This window comes from Bufo gargarizans, chromosome 5 (assembly GCF_014858855.1).
Source record: "Bufo gargarizans isolate SCDJY-AF-19 chromosome 5, ASM1485885v1, whole genome shotgun sequence".
Classification (NCBI taxonomy): Eukaryota; Metazoa; Chordata; class Amphibia; order Anura; family Bufonidae; genus Bufo; species Bufo gargarizans.
This window is the reverse complement of record NC_058084.1, coordinates 79,212,440-79,240,158: the sequence shown is the minus strand read 5'-3', so window position 1 is coordinate 79,240,158 and position 27,719 is coordinate 79,212,440. Positions and strand designations below refer to the sequence as shown.

Here is a 27,719-nt window from a genome sequence, read left to right as displayed (position 1 = left end):
TGTTCCACAGTGGTTGCCGGAGCATGAAGAAAATCAGAAGCATCATGGCCATAAGGAGCTCTCATGTATGATTTCTGAGAACCTTTACATCCCTCAGTAATCTGCAGCCTGTTTATGGAGTCTGTTTTATGCCGCCTCTTATGTATGATCACGAGCTAGTATTTGATCTGTTTTACATGTAAGCTGCAGAGTAGAGATGACATAGCACTACGTTACTGTGAATGAATTAGACAGGAATGTATTATGCAACCTTCATTACAATGCATGAGATTTGCTTTCATTAATTATACATTTCAAAGCTCAGTTGCCTTTTGTCTGCATTCATATTATGTGAAAGCTACAAAGTGTAGAAGACACAGAAAGAGTATTAAGATTTTAGAAAAGGAAGGAAGAAACCGCTATTCGTCAGTGAAGGAGACCGCTACATTTACATGCAGTGATCTCCTCCACAGTATAGGGAGGAGCGATCACTAATGCCATCTCTCGTTCGCATACAGGATCATTGTACACCGAGTATTGTTTAGACAGCATGATCTGCTGCCAGCAATAGGTGATTTAGGGGACCACATGAAAGATCCAATTACCCCGATGAATGAGTGTTTTGCTCTTTCATCTGGTAATTGGCGGCACCTACAGTATACACTAGCAGATTATCTCTAATAGGCGTTCGTATGAACACTTATTAGCGGTAATCTGCCTGATGTTCAGGCAGTGTAAAGGGGCCTTGAAGCCTGTTTTGTTGACCAAAATTTTCAAAACAACCTGCAAACAGTTCGGAGTTTAAAAAATTGTTGTTTAAGGCCCCTTTACTCTGCCCGAACATTGGGCAGATTATCACTAACAAACTTTCATACGAGCACTCATTAGCGATAATCTGCTGTTGTAAAGGTGCCACCAATTACCCGATGAGCGAACGAAATGCTTGTTCATCGGGTAATAGGATCGTTTGTATTGCCACCTAAATCACCGTTTGCAGGCAGCAGATCGTGCCATATGAAGACACTCTGCTGCCGGCAAACAATGATTCTGTATGGGGAAGAGCGATGGCTTTATCGATCACTCCTCCCCATACTGTGGAGGAGATTGCTGCATGTAAATACAGTGATTTCATTTACTGAAGAGCAAGTGATGGAAAGAAACGCTTCCTTCATGACAATCGTGTGCTCAATTTAGCAGTGTATGGCTACATGCACACACCCGTTGTTTTGGTCCGCATCCGAGCCGCAGTTTTGGCGGTTTGGATGCGGACCCGTTCACTTCAATGGGGCCGCAAAAGATGCGGACAGCACTCCGTGTGCTTGAATGAAGGAATGAACCTGCACTCCTTTGTACTGCAATTATATCAGGTTTATTCGCCACTCATAGAAGAGGTGACGCGCGTTTCGGCACATGCACAGGACTGCTGCTCACATTGTTTTGATAAAGGCACTTGCATGTGCCGAAACGCGCGTCACCTCTTCTATGAGTGGCGAATAAACCTGATATCATTGCAGTACAAAGGAGTGCCGATTCCTTCCTTCATTCAAGCATCTGGAGTGACGTCCGCTAACCGCGCACCCATACCTTCCCGCAGTGCCGCCCGACTATTCGTAACCAGCACTCCATGTGCTGTCCGCATCCGTTGCGTGATCCGCAAAAAAAATAAATAACCTGTCCTATTCTTGTCCGCGCTTTGCGGACAAGAATAGGCAGTTATATTAAGGGCTGTCCAAAAGGCAAATTGCGGAACGCACATGGACTCCATCCGTGTTTTGCGGATCCGTGATTTGCGGACCGCAAAACACACAACGGTCGTGTGCATGTAGCTTTATAGGAACTTTTAGAGTCAGTGGAGATTCCCATTAGTACAATCTTTGACACTTTTGTGGATGAATCTCCATCATTGCAGCAGTCACTGGCTCTTGTGAGATCACTCCAACAGACTGCAATGCCTTGGAAAAATGTAGCAATCGTGAGTGGCATTTGCGATTACCAGCCGTGCCACTGAAAATTATGATCAACAAATGGCTTTTCCTTTATTCACACTGACTAATTATTTCTATAATCGCCTGGAAACACCAAGTTCTGATAATTAATTGCCAATATAATTAAGCTTAAAGGGAACCTGTCACCTGGATTTTGGGTATAGAGCTGAGGACATGGGTTGCTAGATGGCCACTAGCACATCCGCAATATCCAGTCCCCATAGCTCTGTGTGCTTTTATTGTGTAAAAATAACGATTTTATACATATGCAAATTATCCTGAGAGGAGTCCTGTATGTGAGATGAGTCAGGGACAGGACTCATCTCAGGTTAATTTGCATATGTATGAAATCGTTTTTTTTACACAATAAAAGCACACAGAGCTATGGGGACTGGGTATTGCGGATGTTCTAGCGGCCATCTAGCAACCCATGTCCTCAGCTCTATACACAAAATCGCGGTGACAGGTTCCCTTTAAGACTAGACAAAACAAAGTGAGTGAACAAAAAAGAGAAGGAATACAGAAGAGAGAATGCAGAAAAGAGAGTGCCCCTAGAGAAGATGGCAGAGATAGAACTGATACAAAAGAAAAGAGAAAGTACAGAGACAAGATAGAAGGGTAGAGAAAGAGTGACACAAGAGAAGGATGAAACAAGAAAAAAAAAAAAAAGCACTTAGACAAGAGAGACAGATAAGGAAATAGAGAGAGAAGGATAATACAAGAGAAAGCAGAGAGACGAGACAGAGGAGTAAGGAAAGAGAGAAGAGAAGGCTGATACTAGGGAAAGCATGGAGACAAGAAAGACTATTACGGGAAGAAAGAGATAAGGGAAGGGTGATACAGATACAGAGACAAGATAGAGAGAAACAGGAGAATGATGATACATGAGAAAAAGAGAACAGAGACAGAACATAGAGGAGTAAGGAAAGAGGAAGGGAAGGATGAGACAAGAGGAAAGAGAAAGCATGGAGACAAGATAGAGGAATATGGAGACAAGAATCCGTTATGCATGCCCATAGACCTCTATTATGACGGATCAAAACTGAATTTTTCTAAAGGTTTCTGTTTTCAATTCCGTCTTTCTAATTCGGTTATTTTCCGTTATAACCATGTTATAACGCAAAGCAATAACGGAATTCGTAATGTTGATGTGAACTCTCCCTTACTGATTCTTTTATTCTCCCAGAAGATAAGCCACTATCAGAGGAGGCGTCTTGCAGCAGCTTTCGGCTGTCTCCCCACTGAAAACACGTTCACTCTCGACAGAGTAGGTATGTGTATGGGGGAGTTGGGAGAGAGAGCTTTCGGTTGAATAAGCTTTCGTCCGGCAGCTACTGAAGGTGTTTGGGCATCTTAAAAGGGTTGTCCAACCCCTATAATGACCCCCTTAATGTCCGGGCCCCTCATATACATTATACTTACCTTCTTCCCGGCACCTGCGCGGCTCCGGATCCCTGCATGGTCACCATACACATACAGAGAACATAGAATAGCAGAAGAGTATGGAGAGAGGATAAAATAGTGGATGAGGACAGCATAGAGGAAATCGCATAGAGGATACCGTCAGTATCATTCGCCTGACAGCTATCTCTCTGGAATCCATCATACCCATACATTCGGCCTAGCATGTATGTGTTTTCAGTAGAGAGAGAGGAAAACGTCCACCTCTCTCCCGGGAAACTCAAAGTACTGGGTGCTGAAGTAATCACGATCTGTCAAGGGAGAGTGGGAAGCTCCCCAAACACAGTAGATTCTCAGCAGGTTGATCTGACAACACTCTGATGTGTATGGGGGCCCTAAAGGAAATATAACAGGTAGAGAAAAGAGAGAAGATGGAGAAGAGAAAAGAGACTATGGAAAAAAGTGAAGGGTGGTATTTCAAAAAGATATGAAAGAGATAAAGTGATGTGAAGATAAAAGAAATAGCACAGAAAGAAGGGAGTGGAACTGTGTACAAGAAGGAAAAAGAGACAGCAAGAAAACAAGACAAATGAGAGGGGAGAGCGCAGGGGAGGTGTAAACGTGTATCAGGGAGAGCGCGGAGAGAGCACTATATCTGCTGCGTCGGTCTGCATACACCGTATTGTAGGCCTCCTAGTCCACTGCTATTAGCTAATGGGGTTATTTTTGGTCATTGCATTATTTATGTAGAGTGGAAGATGGATCCTGGGGGCATTGCATTAATCCAGATGCTTCTCTTAGTAAGCTGCAAGAAACAAAATGTTTGCCCACATTTTTATTTTCAGGATCCGGACAGAATGTCTCTGTGGATGAGTCAGAGGATTTTCCTTAAGGGGAAAGAAAGGAAAGTGGAGCAGGGAATCTCATGGAGGTGGATAGAGATGTCGGGAAAAATCTATAGTTATAAATACAGTGTGAATATTTGCGAGTGTATCTCAGCACATAAAATGCTCATTTTATGCTCCACACTTTTGAAACACTTGAAGCAGCTTCCTATTGGGAAATGTACTCGCCATAGTTCACATGGAACACATTTTTATATTGCTGTTTTCAGAAACGTTGTAAGAAGTGGCATGTTATTTCTTGTGTTTTAGAACCAGATTTTTCTGACATACTGTACATTCCAAATACACTTGTTTGCTGTTTGGTATGTACTTTACAGACATTTACAAAGCTGAAAATGCTGGTGAAAAAAGGGATATACCAAAAAAGTGCCTGGAATTCAAAGGCTGTTATCTCTTAAAATCAACTCTATATTTTTCCGCTTCCAAATTATGCCATGTGAACATAGCCTAAGTATTCCTCCCATTGCATTGCATTGTGTTTAATGGCATTTTTTGTATACCTTGTGTAAAGCAAGGTTTTAATTCATCCTTCCCCTTTTATTCCTTGTAATGTTATTGTTTAGTGATGTCTGATATTTGGCTGCATTTCTGCAGTACCTTTAGGAGAGACCAGGAGAGTAGAAAACACTTAGCTTTCACCTCTTTTTGTATCATGCTGGTCAAAGTGGAGCTGGCCCATTTGTTTGACAACTCATAGTGACTGTTACTTAATTTATCTTTGAATATCCCTGTATATATATATTTTTTTATCATAGTTTAGTAAACTCTTTATGCACCTAAGTTGTGTTAAATCTATTGTTTCTCCAACTTCAGATTTATACACCTTGCATTTCTGTATAGGAAAGTAGGTACCCCCTATAATGTCACTTCCTCTGAGCAGTATGGGGAAAACAAATTGGTTAAAAAAAAACAATGCAACATGTGCTTTTTTAAAGCAGGGCAAAAAAAAAAAAAGCAACAACAAAACAATACTGTAGATGTCTTTGGGACAAAAACACCATCAAAAAGGGGAAAAAAAAATGTAGAGTGTGTTTAAATTAAAAAAAAAAAGACAATTACCCCAAAAAAAACACCTCAAGGGTAAAAAAAGAAACATCACTACAAAAAAAAAAAAAAAAAAAAAAATGTTTTCCCTATGATTAATACTTCCAATCGACTTCCATGCACACTCTGGAGCTGTTGTTTTTGACTAAAAGTGTCAGCCAAAAAAAACACTCCAAAAAGCTGTAAAAAAATGTGTGACCCCAGCCTAATACAGGGAGTGCAGAATTATTAGGCAAGTTGTATTTTTGAGGATTAATTTTATTATTAAACAACAACCATGTTCTCAATGAACCCAAAAAACTCATTAATATCAAAGCTGAATATTTTTGGAAGTAGTTTTTAGTTTGTATTTAGTTTTAGCTATTTTAGGGGGATATCTGTGTGTGCAGGTGACTATTACTGTGCATAATTATTAGGCAACTTAACAAAAAACAAATATATACCCATTTCAATTATTTATTTTTACAAGTGAAACCAATATAACATCTCAACATTCACAAATATACATTTCTGACATTCAAAAACAAAACAAAAACAAATCAGTGACCAATATAGCCACCTTTCTTTGCAAGGACACTCAAAAGCCTGCCATCCATGGATTCTGTCAGTGTTTTGATCTGTTCACCATCAACATTGCGTGCAGCAGCAACCACAGCCTCCCAGACACTGTTCAGAGAGGTGTACTGTTTTCCCTCCTTGTAAATCTCACATTTGATGATGGACCACAGGTTCTCAATGGGGTTCAGATCAGGTGAACAAGGAGGCCATGTCATTCGATTTTCTTATTTTATACCCTTTCTTGCCAGCCACGCTGTGGAGTACTTGGACGCGTGTGATGGAGCATTGTCCTGCATGAAAATCATGTTTTTCTTGAAGGATGCAGACTTCTTCCTGTACCACTGCTTGAAGAAGGTGTCTTCCAGAAACTGGCAGTAGGACTGGGAGTTGAGCTTGACTCCATCCTCAACCCGAAAAGGCCCCACAAGCTCATCTTTGATGATACCAGCCCAAACCAGTACTCCACCTCCACTTTGCTGGCGTCTGAGTCGGACTGGAGCTCTCTGCCCTTTACCAATCCAGCCACGGGCCCATCCATCTGGCCCATCAAGACTCACTCTCATTTCATCAGTCCATAAAACCTTAGAAAAATCAGTCTTGAGATATTTCTTGGCCCAGTCTTGACGTTTCAGCTTGTGTGTCTTGTTCAGTGGTGGTCGTCTTTCTTTTTTTTTTTTTTTTACTAAATTTCCCTTTTATCTTCTAACCCCCCCCTTCCCTCCCTACAACCCCCTTTTTTTCCGCGGAGCTACTGTCTTTACACCTAATATTATCATTTCAGGTTGCCCCATATCCGCATCCAAGTTGCCTTTTTTTCAGCTGTTTGGGCGAGGATGTATTCGTATTGCTTAACCCTTTTCATCCGTTCCATCCACTCCTGAAAATTAGGGTATTCTGGAGTGCCCCAGTATTTAATAATTAATATTTTGGCCAGTGCAATACCCCGGAGCCAGAGTATCTGCTCAGTTTTATTTTTGTCTATCTCTGGGAATACACCCAGGATAACATAATTAATGCAGGCCTCATATTTCATGGGTGAGCTATCCCGCAATTTCCGAAATATTTTAGTCCAATACTCTTTAATCCCTGGGCATTCCCACAGTAGATGTATATAGTCTCCTCTATCTTTACTACATTTGTAGCAGTTCTGTTTCCTATTGTTGTAAATAATATGCAAAAGAACTGGTGTATAATAGAGACGGAGTGTAATTTTCAAAAGGATCCATGCATGGGCAGGGGAGGCCGTCGATCTTTTAATATTTCTGTGTTCCACGGGATAGGTTCCCCAGTCCGGAGGTCCTTTTCCCATTTAGCCTCACTTCTAAATGTGATTGTTTTAGTGTATTCATATTTTAATTTGGCATAGATGTGTGATATAGAAGTGTTAAAAGTCGTATCATAACAAAAATCAAAAAAAGTGTTCCTTACAATTTTTAAATAGTTCTTATTCTCCGTGTAGTGAATAGCGTGTCGTAATTGTTCATATCTAAATTTATCAATAAATCCTAATGTAGTGTCTGGAAGGATTTTATTTAATGGCTTAAGCTGTCCTTTATGAAAAACTTGTGCAATAAAACGTATCCCATATTTTTCCCAATATTCCACATCACCCAGTAACCTAACTTGTGGTAGATGTGCATTTCCCCACAGTGGGGTGTACTGAACTGCCTGGGTTACTCCAGCTATGTATCTAATTTGTTGCCAAATATACCCGAGCATCCTACCAAAAGGATTCATTATTATTTTCTTCTCCACCGTGCCGGTTTCGAGAATGTGAAAGAGATCCTCCCAAGGTCTACAGTGCTCCCCGTAAATAAGCCGAATGCATTTATTCTTTCGATTCCTCACACACCATCTCAGTTGGGCGGCTATATAGTATCCTTTTAAAAAAGGGATAGAGAGTCCACCCTCATCTTTGTACAGATATTGTAACTTAATTCTGACTCGTTTGCGCCCCCATATTAATTCATTGAAGAGGGACTCTAGCTTATTGAAAAATTTGTCTTCTATCGTTATTGGGCTAGCATTAAATACATATAGTAACATTGGAAGCAACGTCATTTTAATAAGGGCTATGCGGTTGATTTGTGACAGGGGAAGTTTGAGCCATGTTCTAATTTTTTCCTTAACTCTATCTATTATTGGGAGTATGTTCAGTTTCGTATAGTATTCCAATTTAGTCCCTATCTGGATACCCAGATATGTTAGGGAGTCGGCTGGATTCAGTAGACTCGGAGATTATGACCGGGCGGAACCGGACGTTTTAATGGGAGGAATTTAGATTTCTCCCAGTTGATCTCATATCCAGAAAGGCACCCAAATTCATCCAGACTATTCATAACCCTGGGCAGGTTCATATATCCTCTCCCCAGGAATAGTAACATATCGTCCGCATAGAGACTGATTTTATCATTCTCTCCCTCACACCCGAATCCCGATATTTCCCCATCTGCTCGAATCTTACACGCCATTGGCTCCAGGAACAGCGAGAAGAGCAAGGGTGAAAGGGGACAGCCCTGGCGTGTTCCACGTGTCAAGGGGAAAGGGGCAGAGTGTACACCGTTAATTCGAACCCTAGATACTGGATTTTGATACAAAATGCGCACCCATCTAGAGAAGTATTCACCAATTTTGACCCGAGACATCACTCCCCAAAGGAAGGTCCACTCCACCCTGTCAAAGGCCTTAGCGGCATCTAAAGACAGGATGGAGCAGTCCTCCCCATCCCCCATCTGAACATTAAGAAAGGCCCTCCTTATATTGTCCTGTATATTCCTTTTCGGGATGAACCCGGTTTGATCCGCGTGGACGACTTTGTGGATAACTGTTTTTAATCTGTTCGCTAGCAGTTTGGCCAAGATTTTATAATCTGTGTTCAACAGAGAGATGGGGCGATAAGATGTGACTGACAGCGGATCTTTCCCTTTTTTGAGAATTAATGTAATGGTTGCTTCCATCCATGAGGGGGGAAGGGAACCCATTATCCAAGATTGATTAAGTACCTCCAACATTTGGGGCAAGATAGTTCCCCCATGTTTTCGGTATATTTCGAATGGGAAACCGTCCACCCCTGGGGAGGTATTGCCCTTAATGGATTGCAACGTGGTTTGTAACTCAGTCAGTTGAATGGGTCTATTCAGCCAATCGATATCTTGTTGATCAAATTCAGGGATCTTGATATTATCTAAATATTGATCTATTTTCCCTCTCTGATTTTGGGGCCCAGCTTCATATAGCATCGAGAAATATCAGGTAAACTCCTTTAGAATATCGTCGGGGTCTCGTAGAATGGTTCCCACCTCAGTTTTAATTCCAGTTATATTATTACTCCCCCTTTGATTTTCTACTATCATAGATACCAGTCTACTTGGTTTCCCGGACTCACTAAAAGTTCTCAACGCCGAGAAGAACATTTTGTTCTGCGCTTTTTTATATAAAAATTGTTTATATTCATCTTGTAATTTTTTTAATTGATGTTGTTTTTCTGGGGTATTAACATGGGTGATCTCTTTCATTGCCTGACCAAGCAGGTCTTCTATTTCTTTTTGCGTTTCTGCAAAGGCCTTTTTCTGTTTTCTAATCTGATATGAATATGTACCTCGAAGGAATGCCTTAAGTGAGTCCCAGACCATATGGATGTGGGTTGAGTTAACGTTATCGCTCCAAAAGAGCTTTATTTCTTCATCAATCTGGTCCAGGTCCTTTATTAATGTCATCCAATGCGGATTAAGTTTAAACATTTTATTTGTATTTATTTTATTCTGGTTCTGCAGTATTACCGTGACAGGGCTATGATCAGAGACGCCATGGCGTTCATAGTTCATAGATCTTGAAAACTGTGAGGAATGGATTTTGAAAGTATATTGGGAAATAGTATAGATTCTCATTATACAACAAATAAACTGTATAGCCCTGAAGTAGAGATGAGCAAATCGAATCCCACAAAGTGGAATTCCATCCGAATTTCAGGAATTATTTGATTCGCCTAGAAGCCGAATTTACTCGTGCTTCTTGTCAGTGAATCGATTAATCCTGAAATACAAACTTACTGCCTCCATTTGCACGCGAAGGGCCGCCAGCCTTCATCTTGCTTGAAGATCTCGGCCGAAATCCCATGCACCGTGAGATTACATGATCACGCTGGCCGGGGTGATGGGGTGATGACGTCATTTGTCACCACGCCGTGATCTTGCGCCGCACGTGATTTTGGTGAAGATCTTCAAGCAAGATTGTGGCGGCCAGCCCGTCACGCGCAAATGGACGCGGTAAGTAAATCGCCACAAAGCAAATTTTTTGGTCAAATTCGGCGAATCACCCGAATCGAATTTTCAAGAAATTCGCTCATCTCTACCCTGAAGTTTAGAGAAAAGCAAGCAGTTTCTGCAGTAAGTTCAGAAAAATGAGACACGTCTGCATAACCTACCTTTCCTGGCGGGTCTGCTCCTCCGTCGTTTCCATGGCACATTCTAATGAATTCTGTAGAGACTGCAGCTGGTTGAGTGTTTCTTTCAACAAAAAACGTGTCACAAACTGTTCCAGTTTGGAGGCATTTTGATATTGCTGAAACGAAGCAGATACTCACATGTGAGACATGAATGACTTTATTTCATCCCAAAATGCAATTAAATGCAAGATCTGAGGGCTGCTCCTTCCATTGGACTGTCAGCCTCTACAAGTCTAATCAGAAGACTGACGATTCTGCTGAAATTAACATGACCGAAGATGTACCTAATGACTTCTGAGTGGAGCTGTGTGTTGTTCTGTGTGGTAGCTTCAAGAAGATGTACAGTTAAAGGAGTTGTGCAGGCAGTATATATTGATGACCTCAGGATAGGTCATCAATATCAGATCGGCAAGGGTCCGTCACCTGCCGCCCCCGATGATCATCTGATGATCTTCTTCATTACGCTGCCCTGTTGTCTGGGAAGTATTGGCGGCTCAATGTATTTACAAGTACTTCTATATTCACTTGAATGGAGCGAGTACTTGTAATTACACAATGCCGCCACTGCAAAGGAGACGACGCACAGTGTAATGAAGAAGAAGCAGCGCTGACATGGAGTGTACAGTGGTCTACACGCTTTTGGGGACAGACGACATTATTTTAGTAGATGTTAACAATCTTAGACACATCCCCCAAATGCTTAGCTGAAATTCTATAATACAGGGTTATAATATTTCTGTATCACAGTACATTGCCTTGTATGTACAAAAGGAAAAACCATGGCAGAGGGTATGATAGGTGATAAGTTCTACAACTACTTAACCTAGCAAGAAGTGCAGTGCAGCCCTCAAAAGACTGAGAGAAATTACCGAGACCAGATGGCCCATATTCCTGAGCTCTGGAGAAATTAGGTACTATGGCAGACAGACCCTTATGTTTGATATTTAAAGGGATTTTCCAGTTCTTGAACAGTACTGTGTAGTTCCTCCTCTGGAGCTACTGTGGAGCAGCTGATCAGTGGCCCAGGCTCATCAGATATTGATGGCCTATCCGGAGTATACGCCATCAACATAAAAGTACTGAAAAATCCCTTTTAAGAATTCTATAATGGCAGGGTCTCATTTCAAGTAACTAACAGCTTGGTATTACATTGATTTGGTTGTGGAAACAGTGAACGGCCATTTCTCCAAAGTGTCCCAGGAGCTGTTTTTCAACAGGATAGCACCAGGCTGCATGCTGCTCCTGCTACTGTGAGCAGCATAGCCTAAACATGCTACCATGGCCTGCAGCATCTCTGGACTTGTCTCCTATGGAGACAATTGCAAAGGGAGATGCCGACAGCAGATCTTGATGATTTGCATGCTCAAGTGCATTCAGGGCAGAGCATTCCTCAGACAATAATAACAAACATCACTGATAGCGTGCCAAGGCGTGTAATTGTGTATATTTCTATTTGTGGTGCTCATACTGGATACTGAATAAATGAGACCGGTAATCACTTGAGGGATTTTTTTTTTTTTTGGCTGTTATGAATCAACATGGTAGGATTATAAGGTGCTCTTACACCATTAATATTTGAACACTTGTTTCGCTGATAGCCATCTCTCCTGACTCATAACATATGACATAAACATATGTGCCTGGCTCTACTCACCTTTCCCTGGTCTTCTTCTGGGCTCACTCTGCACTACATCCTGACTCCATACAGCATCAGGATGTAGTGCACGTAGGTGCGCACAATGTCAGACTGAGGTTCCTTGGGCCTACCAGAGGAACTTTTTTGGGGGGCCCATCCCCTATATAATAAATAGAGTCTAACAGGTTTTAATCGAATAAATAGACCCTATTGGCAAGTGATTGGCTCCAAAGGCAGCCAAATCGTTTTTTTTTCTGGACCTTAGGGGTGCCTTCTGGTATTAGAGCCTGGGCCTACCGGGGGGGTTCCTCTCGTACTCTGGTAGGCAAGTCTGACCCTGCCCTATGACCTGATGCTATGACCTCACTCACCACAACCAGGGAGCAGTGAGTGAGTGGCAGCACTGTCTGGAGCAAGTGAGGTAAGTTTATTTATTTGTTTTTTTCATGTCTGATCTGAGGTCTGATGGGCTCTGATCTGAGGCTGATGGGGCCTGACCTGCAGCTGATGGGGGTCTGACCTGAGTCATTTTAAGGTTTGATCTAAGTCTGATGGAAGCTGGGGTCTGATCTGAGGTTGATGGAGTTTTGGGGTTCTGATCTGAGACTGATGGAGCTTGGGGGTCTGATTTAAGGCTAATGGAGCGTGGGGGTCTGATTTTGAAGTCTGATCTTAGGTTTGATAAAGAATGGGGATCTGATGTGGGGTATGATGAAAAATATATTTTTTTTTCTTATTTTCCTCCTCCAAATCCTAGGTGCGCCATATAGTCTGTTGCATTTTATAGTCCACAAAATACAGTATGTATTTTCAGTGAGGAGAAAGCTTCTGCCAGACACCACTGATGGTAACAAAAGGATAGGACATTGAAATTCAACATGCATGATCCTTCCTTCCTCCACTACATCATCTGTCGGGAGAGTTCGGAGCTCCCAATATAGATAAGATTGTTGGCTTGTCCTGCTGAAAATGGCACTTTAGCTGACAATAGTCTAATGTGTATGGGCATATGATGCACCTGATGGACCTGTGTCTTTTTTCAACCTTATTACCTAGATATCTTAGTGCCTTTCACCAGTGATTATCTGTAGTTGAAAAATACTGATCTGATCATGGTCATCAAACACTGGAAAATCATGATCTTGAATCTTATATGTATTTATGGGGCCATCTGAGATGTTGTGAGTAATAGCATTAAAGCCCTTTGGGGAACAATGGTTTTGTTAAGTAAAGCAGACAGATCTGTAAGGACAAGTGCTTATTGAAGTGACACAATGGCACTTCAGCTCCTGACCATCTCCAACCTGTCTTCCAGTATGTACAAATATTGCGCTCTAGGAGAATTTACTATGTCACATGCTGTTTCATAACAGGGACGAGTTCTGTATTTTCCATTTCTTGTACTGTGAAAAGAACAAGTCATTTACCACCTCAAGTCATCTGTGAATCAGATTTAATTGAGCAGAGCTGAAGGTAAATCTTTATAGAAATTACCCTGGTAATGAACCGACACTTTACTTTCTTTGTGGTGCAACAAACAGAACTGTTGTGATAAAACGTAAACTGTGAATCTGTCTTGTACAGAATGAATAAAAGCTGAGAGTGATGTCTTATGTAGAGCTGAATCCATTATGCTCCCCATGTCTGGCAGCCATACAGGCTGGCACCTTGATGCACTCACCGTACCAGTGTCTGAACCAATCTCACATTTATTTCTAGCACATAACATGGACTGCTCACTGCAGCCAGTAGAAATCTGCCATATACCTGTCTGCTTCCGTTATTGTACAGGCTGTCTGATACTCTGGGGGCACAGAGGAGCCCTATGTCAGAAGGGTTCAGTGGGCAAAGATGAAGAATACCTGCTGTATATGCCTAAAATGTGTACAAGTAGATTTCTCTGCAGCAGAGCTGTGTGCCAGTGCAGTAAATATAAATGGTCATTTATAACAGTCTGGGGAATTCGATAACTGAAAAAACACCAGTGGAAATGTATCCAAAAAGGAGAGTAAGTGGAATACATGCATGTGCCACATTGATTTTGGGTTTTAGATACTTTCTACACTTTCCTTGGCATTTTTTTTTAGATATAATAATTTTACTCCATCAAAACAGCAAAATACAATAAATGCCAAACAAGCACAATAACTACATCCCTGACAGCCCCACCCAGAAAAAACTCCAATCAGCATTTATTAAAGTATCTTTCCAACCATTTTTTCCAAAGTTAGTGCAAATCGATCTCAAAGGCTATGTACACTGTTAAAGAAGTATTCCGTTTCCTGCGACTTCCATATTATAAAGAGACTTTTTGTGTTTTAATTTCTATGTGCGCAACAAGAAAATGGCGATGGCTAGTAGCTGAAAAACAATGTTAGCATCTGTGTGTTAAGATAAGATATGCATTTTGTAAGAAAAAAAAACATAGTCTTAGCAATTACCCGTTGTTAGAATATAGAAAGCCCATAAAATACTAACCAATCAATAGATGGATTCAGTTCTGACCAATTAGAAGTATCATCTGTGTACCAATCAGAAGTTGTTGTTGAAATATTTGTCAACCAATCATGTCAATACTTTAAGAGGTTACACCATTGGATGGGGTAAAAATAAAGGGCCTAGGACACTCCCTTTTGGGGATCATGGCAGAGTTTTGAACTGTGCGCTGACCTCTGTCATTTTCCTCCGTCGACGTCATTCACCTGAACACGTGGTATCGATCCTCACGTGACGGACCCTTGGTCTGCCACAACATTTTCTGGTGGAGAATGCGGGCAAAACAACAACGCTCCTAGCTGCAGACCCCGATACGGACCCAGGAAGACAGACACCAGGACCCAGGAAGACCGCAGTAAGTAACCCATTGTGTTATACTGGCTGTCTCCTTAGCTCTGCTCGCTGTTCTGCAGTGTGGTGTGTGAATGTGGTGCATGCACCATGTTCTGGTTAATGTTTTGCTTAATTTCCTCTATATGTGCAAACTATCTCTAGGCGTATGAATGCACGAAGGTGTGAGTGGCTCAGAAAAGCTGAATCTAGGAAGGGTCTGGCCCTGCTCCCCCTGGGTCAAGCTGAAAGTCTAGAGCTCGCTGACTAGTTTGTCCGGTCCCTGTCTCTGGAGGCCTCTGGTTCTGGTGGAGAAAAAGGTTCACGGACCTATCTTGGAGGAGGGTGTGAGAAGTGGCAGTGTATAAAGCTGTCCAGTAAGATTGGATAGGGGCCTTGCAGTTCCTTGTTAGTACCTGAAAAAGGTGCCAGAGGTCAGGGGTTGTTCCAATGTTATGTCATGCTGTGTGATTTCACATGTATTGAGTGCCTGCTGATATTGTATTGTAAGAATTACTGTGTTACTGCTAACTCCTGTGCTGCATATTGTATACGAACGTAGGTATATAATAATTTTTATAGCAGTGTTTGTGTGCTTCCTGTGCCATAGAAAGAACGTAGAGGTGTTTAATGGGTTTCCAGCGCGCAACCCCAGAAAGGACGTGTGCGTTACTCTGTGTATGGGCATGTAGTGTTGCCAACCAGTGGATAGTGCTGCCTCAGAAAGTGCCCACAGCACCACTAGTAGTAGAGAAAAGTGGTGCAACATCGGAAGTGTGCCCATGGCACCACTAATAGTTCTGCCTCGGAAGTGTGTCCAACAGCACTGTTGTAATTCACCAGGTGTGTGAGTACCTGGATAGTGAATTACAAGGAGCCAGCCATGGGATGGGGGCTACACAGAGTAAATGTTCCTCTGAAAAGGAAGCAGAGAAATCGGTCTCTGCAATAGATATTGTGCAATGCGCAAAGGGCACTGAAGCAACCAAAGACTGTAAACAAATGTTAAAGAAATTAGGAGCAGGTGTGAATGGAACATTGGATGAATCAGTATGGCAGAAATATCTTACTAACTTTAATGGGGTGGTTGGAGGACCATAACAAATATGACCAGGCCACAATGTGGTATGATGTAGCCCAGGGAATGACTATGACTGCCCATAAGGCAAAAAACACTGACAAAGGGATCGTGTATGAAATATGGGATGTAATTAAATTGCCAACAAATAATTAATCCTCCCTCATGAAGTACGGTCTATTAGCCCCCATAACCCACACAAATCTCTCTCTCCAACAGCACCACCTCCATATAATGGCCCGGAGGGGTGGACATGTCCTAAGTGTGGACAACAAAACCCAGACTCGAGAGAGAGAGGCTCAGCCTGTGGGGGGCCCAAACCAAACTCCTGTGTGGGCTTATACCCACTGGTCAATAAGACCCTCCCCACAGTCAGAGCTGGGCAAGTGGAAACGCATGATTATAATGTTTATCGGCCATGGACCCCTAGTGAGTTGCTGGCTATGTGTAACACTTTGCCAGACCCCCGTACTGTCCCCAGTACTTTCCTTTGTAAATTGGAAAGTATCCAGACCGCATATAAAGCCACTTGGGCGGATCTGGAGAGTCTTCTAGAGGCAAAAGGAGGGGAAGTACTTAAGAATCAAATGTTGGCAATGGCCCCTGGTGCTGTCCCTATAGATAAGGCCACAGACCAGTCGGGCCAGGAACTTATCATGGCTCTTAGACCTGGGTGAAAGAGTAACAGGACAATCAGACTGATACCTTTCTGACGCAAACACAAGACGCCAAGCAGACTGTAGCTGACTACGCCACAGCTTTAGAACAGCTCTGGCTTGACTATGGGTATGAGACAGGAGACAGTAAAGACATGAGACTACTAAAACATACATTCATGTCTGGATTAAAAGCACCAATACAGAATGCTGTAAAAAAGGCTCACTCTGATTGGCAGACCTGCCGGTTCCCTGACCTAGTGGCCATAGCAAAGGGAGTTAAGCTAGACTTACAAAATAAAAAGCAGCCAATAATGGCTAATCAACCCTTCAAAACAAAGGGCAGGCTCCAGAATAAGGTACCAGGTGGAGCCCAGTCCCCACGTAACTGGGACCAGGTAACCTGTTGGAATTGTGGTAAAAAGGGGCATTATTCAGTCAAATGTCCCCGGAGAGTCCAATGAAGTGACGTCAATCCTGTGAGTTCCCTCAATGTTAACTACCCCCTTGACACATACCCAGGTCCGTAACTAATCATCACATCCACGTATGAGGACACGGGGAATCCAATTGACTTTTTGGTAGACACAGGAGCAGCCAATACCCTAATACAAGAAAAATATGTGCCTGAGGAGCTCATCTCCTCAGATTACATTTATTGTCAAGGGGTTGAGGGAACGTCTGTTAAACTCCCACTAACAAAACCTGTTAAACTTAACATTCATGATGCCTTATCTATTGTCACACGTGTGTTGGCAAGATCAGATAGTCCATACAATTTACTGGGGACTGATGTGCTTAGTGCCATGAAAGCATCTGTGGATTTCTCTTCAGGAAAACCCCAAATCACAAACCCTGTGCCTGAAGAGACTTTGTGTGCACTTATGTCCTTAATGATGCTCAGTGCCTCCTCTCAGGGGCGTAGCGTGGGGGGGGGGGGGGGCCGTTGCCCCGGGCGCCAAATTGCAGGGGGCGCCCGGCAGCAGGCATTTTCTAAAGGAGGAAAGCAGGCATTTCCATTCTGCCTCATAGGTTCAGGACAGGTCTAGAATGTATTGGCTTCTTAGAGGGAATGATGTCATAAGATCATGTGACCTCTTCCTCCCGCTCCTTACAGACTGAGCCAGATGCAGGAAAAGGGCTGTAAGGAGAAGCAGAGCAGCGTCCAGAGCAGGGAGAGTGCAGGCACTTACAGTATGCTGTGGTCAGTGATTTCTGGTCAGGGGTTTGGGGGCTGTATTTTTATGGAGATTGTAGTGCAGTATATAAGGGGTGTGAGAGCTGCTAGAAGCTTTTATAAAGTCACCCACAGTTACATTGCTCACCATACAGTACATCCCCTTACATTAGGTATTTTAAAGGGAGTCGGTCATCAAAGTTTCACCTTTTTAACCCTTCCCATAGCTTTCTAGCAGCCTTACAGTTAATAAAAACGTTACCTTTATGAGCAATTCTGGACTTATAAAACCGGCAAAAAACAACTTAGTAGCATATGCAAATGAGGGCTCGCAAGTGCCCAGGGGCGGCGTTACCCTCGTAGGTGCCCAGCTAGCTCAGCCTTATTGTCGCTTCACCCCGCCCTGTCTTTCCCTCTGCTCGCCCATCCTTTCCCTCTGACCGCCCATCTACTTACTTCTTGTTTCGCAGAGATCCCGGGAGTCTGTCGGCCGGCGCATGCGCACTGCGATGCCCATTCCTTGTACGGCATCACAGTAATTAATGGACTAAGTGCGCAGGCGCACGATCTCGGCGAAGCAAGAAGTAAGTAGATGGGCGGTCAGAGGGAAAGAATGGGTGGGGGAAGCGACAATAAAGCTGAGTTAGCTGGGCACCTACGAGGGTAACGCCGCCCCTGGGCACTTGCGAGCCCTCACTTGCATATACTACTAAGTTGTTTTTTGCCGGTTTTATAAGTCCAGGATTGCTCATAAAAGGTAATGTTTTTATTAACTGCAAGGCTGCTAGAAAGCCATGGGAAGGGTTAAAAAGGTGAAACTTTGATGACAGACTCCCTTTAACTCCATAAGGTGCTTTTGCCTCGTCTGTGCGCTCTCCACACTGTGGGTTTTGTCTCCTCTTTGCCCCCTCCACACAGTGGTAAAGATGAGCGAATTTCCGATTTTGAAATTTGTTTACACTTCGTTTGGTGGTAGAAGCAGAGTTGCATTATGGATTCCGTTACCAGAGACCATAACGCAATTCTATGACGTAGAATGCATAACGGAATGCCTTTAGAGACATTCCGTTATTCCTTCCGTCATAATAAAAGTCTATGGACTGCATAACGGATCTGTCCCGTTTCCGTTATGCAGGGGAGTCCTCCTTTTTTTTTTTAAAGTATACATATTAGGTATCTCCACGTCTGTAACAACCAACTCTATAAAAATATCACATGACCTAACCCCTTAGGTGAACACCGTAAAAATAACTAAATAAAAAACTGTGTAAAAAAAAAAGCCATTTTTGTCACATTGCATCACAAAAATTGCAACAGCAAGTGATAAAAAAGGCATATGCCCCCCAAAATAGTACCAATCAGACCTAACTCCTCAGATGAACACCGTCAAAATAATTTAATAAAAAATGTGCTAAAAAAAATGGGTGGTTTCTAATATGTAAGCCTCGCAAAGTGACTTCAGACCTGAACTGGTCCTTAAAAAGTGGGTTTTGGAAATTTTCCGAAAAATTTTAAGATTTGTTTCCAAACTTCTAAGCCTTCTAACGTCCCCAAAAAATAAAATGTAATTTTCAAAATGATCCAAAAATGAAGTATACATATTGGGAATGTAAAGTAGTTACTAGTTTTTGAGGTATTACTATAAATTAAAATTTGGAAATTTGCCCATTTTTATAAATTTTTGGTAAATTTTGTATTTTTTTATGAATAAAAATGTTTTTTTTTTACTCATTTTCACCACTGTCATGAAGTACGATATGTGACGGATGGCCTGTATAAGTAAAAGCGTTTTAAAGTTATTACCACATAAAGTGACATGTCAGATTTGCAAAAAATGGCCTGTGCAGGAAGGTGAAAACAGGCCTAGGGTTGAAGGGGTTAAACACCTTACATGTGAGAGGGTTACTGCCATACAGCAGCACCCCCTGCCAAGAACTCCAAGGGCTCTGTGTGCCTTTATTGGCCTTGTCAGTTACTGTCGCCCCAGGATTAGAGATTTCTCTTAGATGATGTAACCACTATATGACTGCCTCAAAGTAGAGACTTTTGAACTAACACCAGAAACTGAGTGCAATTCATGCATTAAAACTCACTCTCGCCACAACACCAGCATTGGGCATCCCCAACTACTAACAAAATTTACATTGTATTGTCATGAACAAGGGGGATTTGCCTCAGGTGTACTGACGCAAAAACACAGGGACCGTATGCGGCCCATAGCATGCTATTCTACCAGGCTAGATAGTATTGCCAGAGCACTACCCACTTGTTTAAGAGCTGTTGCTGCAGCCTCTGAATTAGTGCTAAAACAGAAGACTTGGTACTACAACACCCTCTCACATTACAAGTACCACATTCAGTTGCTGAACTACTACACACCACCAAGATGAAACATTTGTCTCAAGCCAGAATTACAAAATATGAGATGACACTACTCAGTCCCTCCATTACCTTACAGCGATGTACCGTTTTAAATCCAGCTACTTTGTTGCCAGTGGATTTAGAAGAGGAGAGGGAGTGGGAGCAGTAGAAATGTCTAATCCAATTGCAAATCATAACTGTCATGAATTGATGATTGCAGAAACAAAAGGGTTACAAAATGTTACTGAAACACCATTAACTAACCCTGATGCTGAGTATTTTGTAGACACTTTGTCACCGGGTATGCGGTAATCCAAGATTTTGTAGACACTTTGTCACTGGGTATGCGGTAATCCAAGATGGTAAGGTAATTACACAAAAACCACTCCCATCTTGTGCTTCTGAACAGGAGGCGGAATTGAAGGCACTCACTGACGCATGTACATTGGGTAAGGGACTGAGAATTAATTGTTACACATATTCCAGGTATGCTTTCGGGGTAGCACATGACTTTGGTGTTATCTGGAAAACTAGGGGATTTTTGACTTCATTGGGCAAGCCAATTAAGAATTCAGAAGCAGTACAGAGCCTCATAGAGGCCCTAGAGCTGCCCACAAAGGTAGCCATTGTTAAAGTACCAGCCCACGTGAAGAAAGATGATCCACAAGCCGTGGGAAACGCTCAAGCAGCCAAACAAGCAGCCGGTCTGCCACTCCTGACATTGTCTTTGCCAACTATGCCAGACTTATTGCTCTTGAAATAACTACAGGCTCAGATAACGCCTCAAGACAAAAAGGTATAGATGAAGGCGGGGGCTCTGGCAGGTAAATGGTAGAACATGTTTGCCTTGGAGTTTGTATCCAATGATGGCCAATTTTGCACATGGTCCTACTCATTTGTCAAAAGGAGCTATGAGCGCACTAGTTTTAGAACATTGGTTTGCACCTGAAATTCAGACCCTCTTTGAAAAGCTTGTTCAGGGTTGTCTTACATGTGCAAGACATAACCCTGGGAGGTTCGTAAAGACCCCCAAGAAACACACTCCCAAACCTTATTACCAAAGAGTGCAGGTGGATTATATACAGCTACCCAAGGTGGGCGCATATGAGTATGTCCTTGTAGCCATTGATGTATTCTCAGGCTGGCCAGAAGCCTGAACAGTAACTATGGCTACAGCCAAAAACACTGCTAAGAAAATATTGTCAGAAGTAGTCTACAGATATGGAATTCCAGAGGTGATAGAGTCAGACAGAGGTACTCATTTCACTGGGGAGATAATGGGACACATACTGAAGACGCTAGGGATCACACAAGCCCTGCACACTTCCCATCACCCAGAAAGCAGCGGAAAGGTGGAAAGAGTTAACCGGACAAATACATTTAAATTGCAAATGTATTTAGACTCAAACAGTTCTATGAACTGGGTAGAAGCTTTGCCAGTAGTATTATATGCCATCTGCACGACTCCTACTGGACAAGAAAAGCTTAGTCCTTTTAAAATTGTATTTGGCTCTGCACCAAGGACAGGGTTATATTTTCCTCAACAGCTGCAAGCAGACTACTCTACCCTGACTTCATACTTGGTAGAGTTGCATGAACATCTGTCAAATCACGTGTTTTCTCTTCTATACCAGATCCTAATTCTTTTGAAGGTACACACTCTCTGGTTCCTAGAGATTGGCTAATCCTGAAGAGGAATATGAGAAAGACCTTGGAGCCAAGGTTTAATGGTCCATATCAGGTGCAACTGACCACACACACCTCTGTTAAGCTGAACGGGAGACCAGTCTGGGTTCATGCAAGCCACTGCAAAAAGGTTCTGAAGACAGACAGTCACGAACGGGAAAGCAGTCCTACTGATACGGATCCAACCAGTTGTAAGAGTAACTTGGATTAGCAGACTATCACAATGCATGTCCTGCCTTGCCTGTTTCTTTGTATTCGTTGTTTCTGTGCACAGGTAAAAGGAGGAAAACATAAAAATTTCATTTAGCAACTACATCAGCAGTCTGCCAAGCAGCTGAACGCTACTGACTGTTGGATATGCTCTCACATCCCCGCTAACCACAGAGGAATCCCTCTGATAGGTGTTCTAATCTCTATGAATTATTTGAATCTCACAGACTATAGTTATGATGTTAATATAGATGTAGATCACACCTCACATAATGCCATTTCTGATCAGGGGATATACTTAGAAATTGCCAGTATAATCTCTCCACCCACTACAGCTGCAAGAAAAAGTATGTGAACCCTTTGGAATGATATGGATTTCTGAACAAATTGGTCATAAAATGTGATCTGATTTTCATCTAAGTCACAACAATAGACAATCACAGTCTGCTTAAACTAATGACACACAAAGAATTAAATGTTACCATGTTTTTATTGAGCACACCATGTAAACATTCACAGTGCAGGTGGAAAATGTATGTGAACCCTTGGATTTAATAACTGGTTGAACCTCCTTTGGCAGAAATAATTTCAACCAAACGTTTCCTGTAGTTGCAGATCAGACGTGCACAACGGTCAGGAGTAATTCTTGACCATTCCTCTTTACAGAACTGTTTCAGTTCAGCAATATTCTTGGGATGTCTGGTGTAAATCGCTTTCTTGAGGTCATGCCACAGCAACTCAATCGGGTTGAGGTCAGGACTCTCACTGGGCCACTCCAGAAGGCGTATTTTCTTCTGTTTAAGCCATTCTGTGGTTGATTGACTTCTATGCTTTGGGTCATTGTCCGGTTGGAACACCCATCTTCTGTTTAGCTTCAGCTGGTGGACAGATGGCCTTAAGTTCTCCTGCAAAATGTCTTGATAAACTTGGGAATTCATTTTTCCTTCGATGATAGCAATCCGTCCAGGCCCTGACACAGCAAAGCAGCCCCAAACCATGATGCCCCCACCACCATACTTTACAGTTCGGATGAGGTTTTGATGTTGGTGTGCTGTGCCTCTTTTTCTCCACACATAGTGTTGTGCGTTTCTTCCAAAGAACTCAACTTTGGTTTCATCTGTCCACAGAATATTTTGCCAGTACTGCTGTGGAACATCCAGGTGCTCTTGTGCAAACTGTAAACATGCAGCAATGTTTTTTTTGGACAGCAGTGGCTTCTTCTGTGGTATCCTCCCATGAAATCCATTCTTGTTTAGTGTTTTACATATCGTAGATTCGCTAACAGGGATGTTAGCATATGCCAGAGACTTTATAAGTCTTTAGCTGACACTCTAGGATTCTTCTTCACCTCATTGAGCAGTCTGCGCTGTGCTCTTGCAGTCATCTTTACAGGACGGCCACTCCTAGGGAGAGTAGCAGCAGTGCTGAATTTTCTCAATTTATAGACAATTTGTCTTACCGTGGACTGATGAACAGCAAGGCTTTTGGAGATACTTTTATAACCCTTTCCAGCTTTATGCAAGTCAACAATTCTTAATCGTAGGTCTTCTGAGAGCTCTTTTGTGCGAGGCATCATTCACATCAGGCAATGCTTCTTGTGAAAAGCAAACCCAGAACTGGTGTTTTTTTTTTATAGGGCAGGGCAGCTGTAACCAACACCTCCAATCTCATCTTATTGATTGGACTCCAGTTGGCTGACACCTCACTCCAATTAGCTCTTGGAGATGTCATTAGTCTAGGGGTTCACATACTTTTTCCACCTGCACTGTGAATGTTTACATGGTGTGTTCAATAAAAAAAATTGTAACATTTAATTCTTTGTGTGTTATTAGTTTAAGCAGACTGTGATTGTCTATTGTTGTGACTTAGATGAAGATCAGATCACATTTTATGACCAATTTGTGCAGAAATCCATATCATTCCAAAGCGTTCACATATTTTTTCTTGCAACTGTATATGTTTGGGGCCTATGTATGTGAACCATGTAGCTAATAAGATAAAGGGCTGCTTTGTCAGTTTACCACAGGTATTGTAGAAATGCTACTCTGGTAATATAATATGGAATTTGAGAGTAATCCATGTAACATAGTGGATACTGACTACAACAGCTTATGCTTCTGTCCAACTATGGAATTGTGAGACCAAATTGTATAGTAATATGGTTTCAGGGATGGCTGGGACGTCATGTAAGGATGATTCCCAAAGTCCTGAAACAAGGACTATACTACATTTGTGGTAACAGAGCTTACTCATGGCTCCCTATGGGGGCATGGGCCAACTGTACCATAAGAAAAGTTGTCCCAGCCATCAGACCGCGCCCAAACATTTAATTTACTGGTGCACCTGAAACCCTTCTTGAGATGACCAGAAATAAATGAGAGCTATTCACATCAGCAGATAAAGCCTGGATGTGGTTCCCTTCCTGGACAGGTTGGGGAATTGAGTTAGCAAACAAATTAAACAAATATGCCAGTATTATGGATGGAATTATTAACAAAACTACAAGTTCAATCCATGCCCTTAATGAGGAACAGGTGCAAGTCAGGAAAGTGGCTCTCCAAAATAGGATGGCCTTAGACTACCTCTTGGCTATAGAGGGTGGGACTTGTGCTGCCATAGGAGAGGAATGCTGCACCTGGATCGAAGATTCACATGATGCCATAGAGGCCCACATGAATAAGGTGAAGGAATTCCAACAAAAGGCTAGAGACATAGCTAAAGAAGGATAAAACCCCAATATGATCTCTGACTTGCTAAAGCCCATAGTGGTGGTAAGCCTGGTTTTGACATTGTTAATTGTCTGGAAATTACTAATGCTGTTTATTTCTCGTTGTAGTAGGGGAAACCCCATCCCTTGAAAAACAGATGACACAACAGCCTTGGAGATGACAGTCTGGAAGCTCCCGTGCTGTGATATTATCTCTGGTTGCTTTTGTCATCCACTTAGATAGTGTGTGCTTGTGTGCCTTGTGTGGTTTTAATAAAATGTATGAATGCTTCGGATAAACGACAACTACTAGACAGACAGACCTGAAACGATGCTTGCATTGCATGGTTTATGCAGCTTATCTGTATACCCTGTGATATACGGCTGTCTAAGGTGTCATTTGTTTGGTTAAGCAGGTTAGTAGCTAGGAAGATAAATACACAAATGATACAATGGAACCTTCAGAGACAACGTCTCCCACGTGAAGAGATTCATCGGTGCCCTCAGAAATTGAAACAAGAGGAGGGAAATGTTAAAGAAGTATTCCGTTTCCTGCGACTACCATATTATTTCTATGTGCGCAACAAGAAAATGGCGATGGCTAGTAGCTAAAAAACAATGTTAGCATCTGTGTATTAAGATAACATAAGCTGTGTGAACGTGCTAATAACCAAGTATGCATTTTGTAAGAAAAAAAACATAGTCTTAGCAATTAACCTGTTTGTAGAATCTAGAAAGCCCACAGAATACTAACCAATCAATAGATGTTTTCAGTTCTGTCCAATTAGAAGTATTATTTGTGTATCAGTTATTGTTGAAATATTTGTAAACCAATCATGTCAATTCTTTAAGAGGTTACACCCTTGGAAGGGGTATAAATAAAGGGCCTAGGACACTCCCTTTTTGGGATCCTGGCAGAGTTTTGAACTGTGCTCTGTCATTTTCCTCTGAAACGTCATTCACCTGAACACATGGTATCGATCCTCACGTGACTGACCCTTGGTCTGCCACAACAACACCTTCAGAGGCAATTTTTTGTATGATTGCATTTTACTCATTTTTGTCTAAGAATCATTTTTTCAATTGGCCTTTATTAAAAATGAGCTGTTGTGTCACAAAGGGTTAACTTTTTTTCTAGCTGTGTGACTGGTACTTTCACTTTGTGCCAGTCATCTAATAAACCAGTTATCTCTAAAACTACTGAGGTCATAAAAGCTTATTTAATCCACATTCTTATCAGTAAGATAAGATCTGAGCTATAATGAGTGTTTAAAGGGCTTCTGTCACCCCACTAAAGTCATTTTTTTGGGGGGGCTAGTTAAATTCCTTATACTGCGATATATGAAAATATAATGGTGTTACATACTTTCCTTCAGCAGTTTCTTATAAAAACAAACTTTTATAATATGTAAATCAGGTCTCTACCAGCAAGTAGGGCGTCTACTTGCTGGTAGTCGCTGCAAAAAACCGCTCCCTCGTCGTGTTGATTGACAGGGCCAGCCGCGATCTCCTCCTCCGGCCGGCCCTGTCAGCATTTCAAAAATCGCGCGCCTGTGTTCATTCGGCGCAGGCGCTCTGAGATGAGGAGGCTCGCCTCCTCAGCACTCCCTCAGTGCGCCTGCGCCGATGACGTCTTCTCTTTCGGTGATGTCATCGGCGCAGGCGCACTGAGGGAGTTCTGAGGAGGCGAGCCTCCTCATCTCAGAGCGCCTGCACCGAATGAACAGAGGCGCGCGATTTTTGAAATGCTGACAGGGCCGGAGGAGATCGCGGCTGGCCCTGTCAATCAACACGACGAGGGGGCGTTTTTTTGCAGCGGCTACCAGCAAGTAGACGCCCTACTTGCTGGTAGAGACCTGATTTACATATTATAAAAGTTCGTTTTTATAAGAAACTGCTGAAGGAAAGTAAGTAAGAGCATTATATTTTCATATATCGCAGTATAATGAATTTAACTAGCCCCCAAAAAGAAAAATTACTTTAGTGGGGTGACAGAAGCCCTTTAAGAGGTCACAGAGCAGAGATAAGGAGTCCATCAGCTCCTGAGGTGACAGATCTGTACAGAAAAAAGGACTTTCTATTTTTAATAAAGACCAATTTAAAAATAATTTTTAGCTAAAAATTAGGAAAATGCAATAATAAAAAAATTGCCCCCAAAGGTATACATAGCCTTTATTTATCTTAAAAATTATATTTTTCAAAATAGCTTCCTTTGTAATAAGATGGGCCCATGATATAGCAACCAGAGGAGTGTATTTTTTTCCAATTAAGTAAGATAACCGCCTTAGCTAAAAATAGAGCTTTAGCTAAAATTGCTTTAATCTTGCAGGAGCCTGAAATCTGGAGATCTACACTGAACACACACAAGTAGATAACATAAGCATAGTGTACTTGAATGGTATCTTGCTATACATAGTGTATCTCTTCCCAATATTGAACTGGCTTCCTCTACCGTCACATCTCGGGCATTTATCCATCATATTAGGTACAAAAAATGACATTAATTTAGGTGGATAGTAAGCCGTATACAGTGTATATAACTGAGAAGATCGTGCATATCATTATTTAAAACTATTGGAAACAGGAGCAATACATTACGCCATCTATCCACAGAAAAATTATCTATTTCTGTCTCCCATCTACTGTAACTCATCCACCTATCCTCCGGTCTTTGTAAAATCAATATCCTTTGCAATTTAGAAAGTACTCCCACTTTACAGTGTTTAAAAAATTCCGAAAACTTTGCCTTAAAATCCTTAATTTGGCATACACAGCATTTGATATACCTAAAAAAAACAGAAAATCTCTTGCATCCAAATATCAACATTTTCACTGTGCAAATAGTTTCATTTCCTGATCCTCTATACTCTGATACATATATTATAACAGTTTTTTATACCAAAACATTTTACAATAGAAATCTCTAAAGTAATCCCAAATATAACCCCATAATGGGGAAAAATGGTAAAAAACCTGTTAAACCCTATCTCTAACTTGTTGCACCACATACAGTCTTGGATAACATCTATAGTGTTAAGTGATAAATCCAACTTACAAAAAAGAAAA

The 27,719-nt window shown here is 41.9% G+C and overlaps 1 protein-coding gene across 1 annotated transcript in view; it reads right to left on the bottom strand.

The window, feature by feature from the left end:
- Window positions 1-27,719, bottom strand: part of NECAB1 (N-terminal EF-hand calcium binding protein 1) — a 281,579-nt gene that overhangs the window by 31,004 nt on the left and 222,856 nt on the right. Inside the window, exon 6 of the mRNA XM_044295098.1 lies at window positions 10,296-10,432. Within this exon, the coding sequence (XP_044151033.1) occupies window positions 10,296-10,432 (137 nt within the window). The remainder of the gene's footprint in view (window positions 1-10,295; window positions 10,433-27,719) is intronic.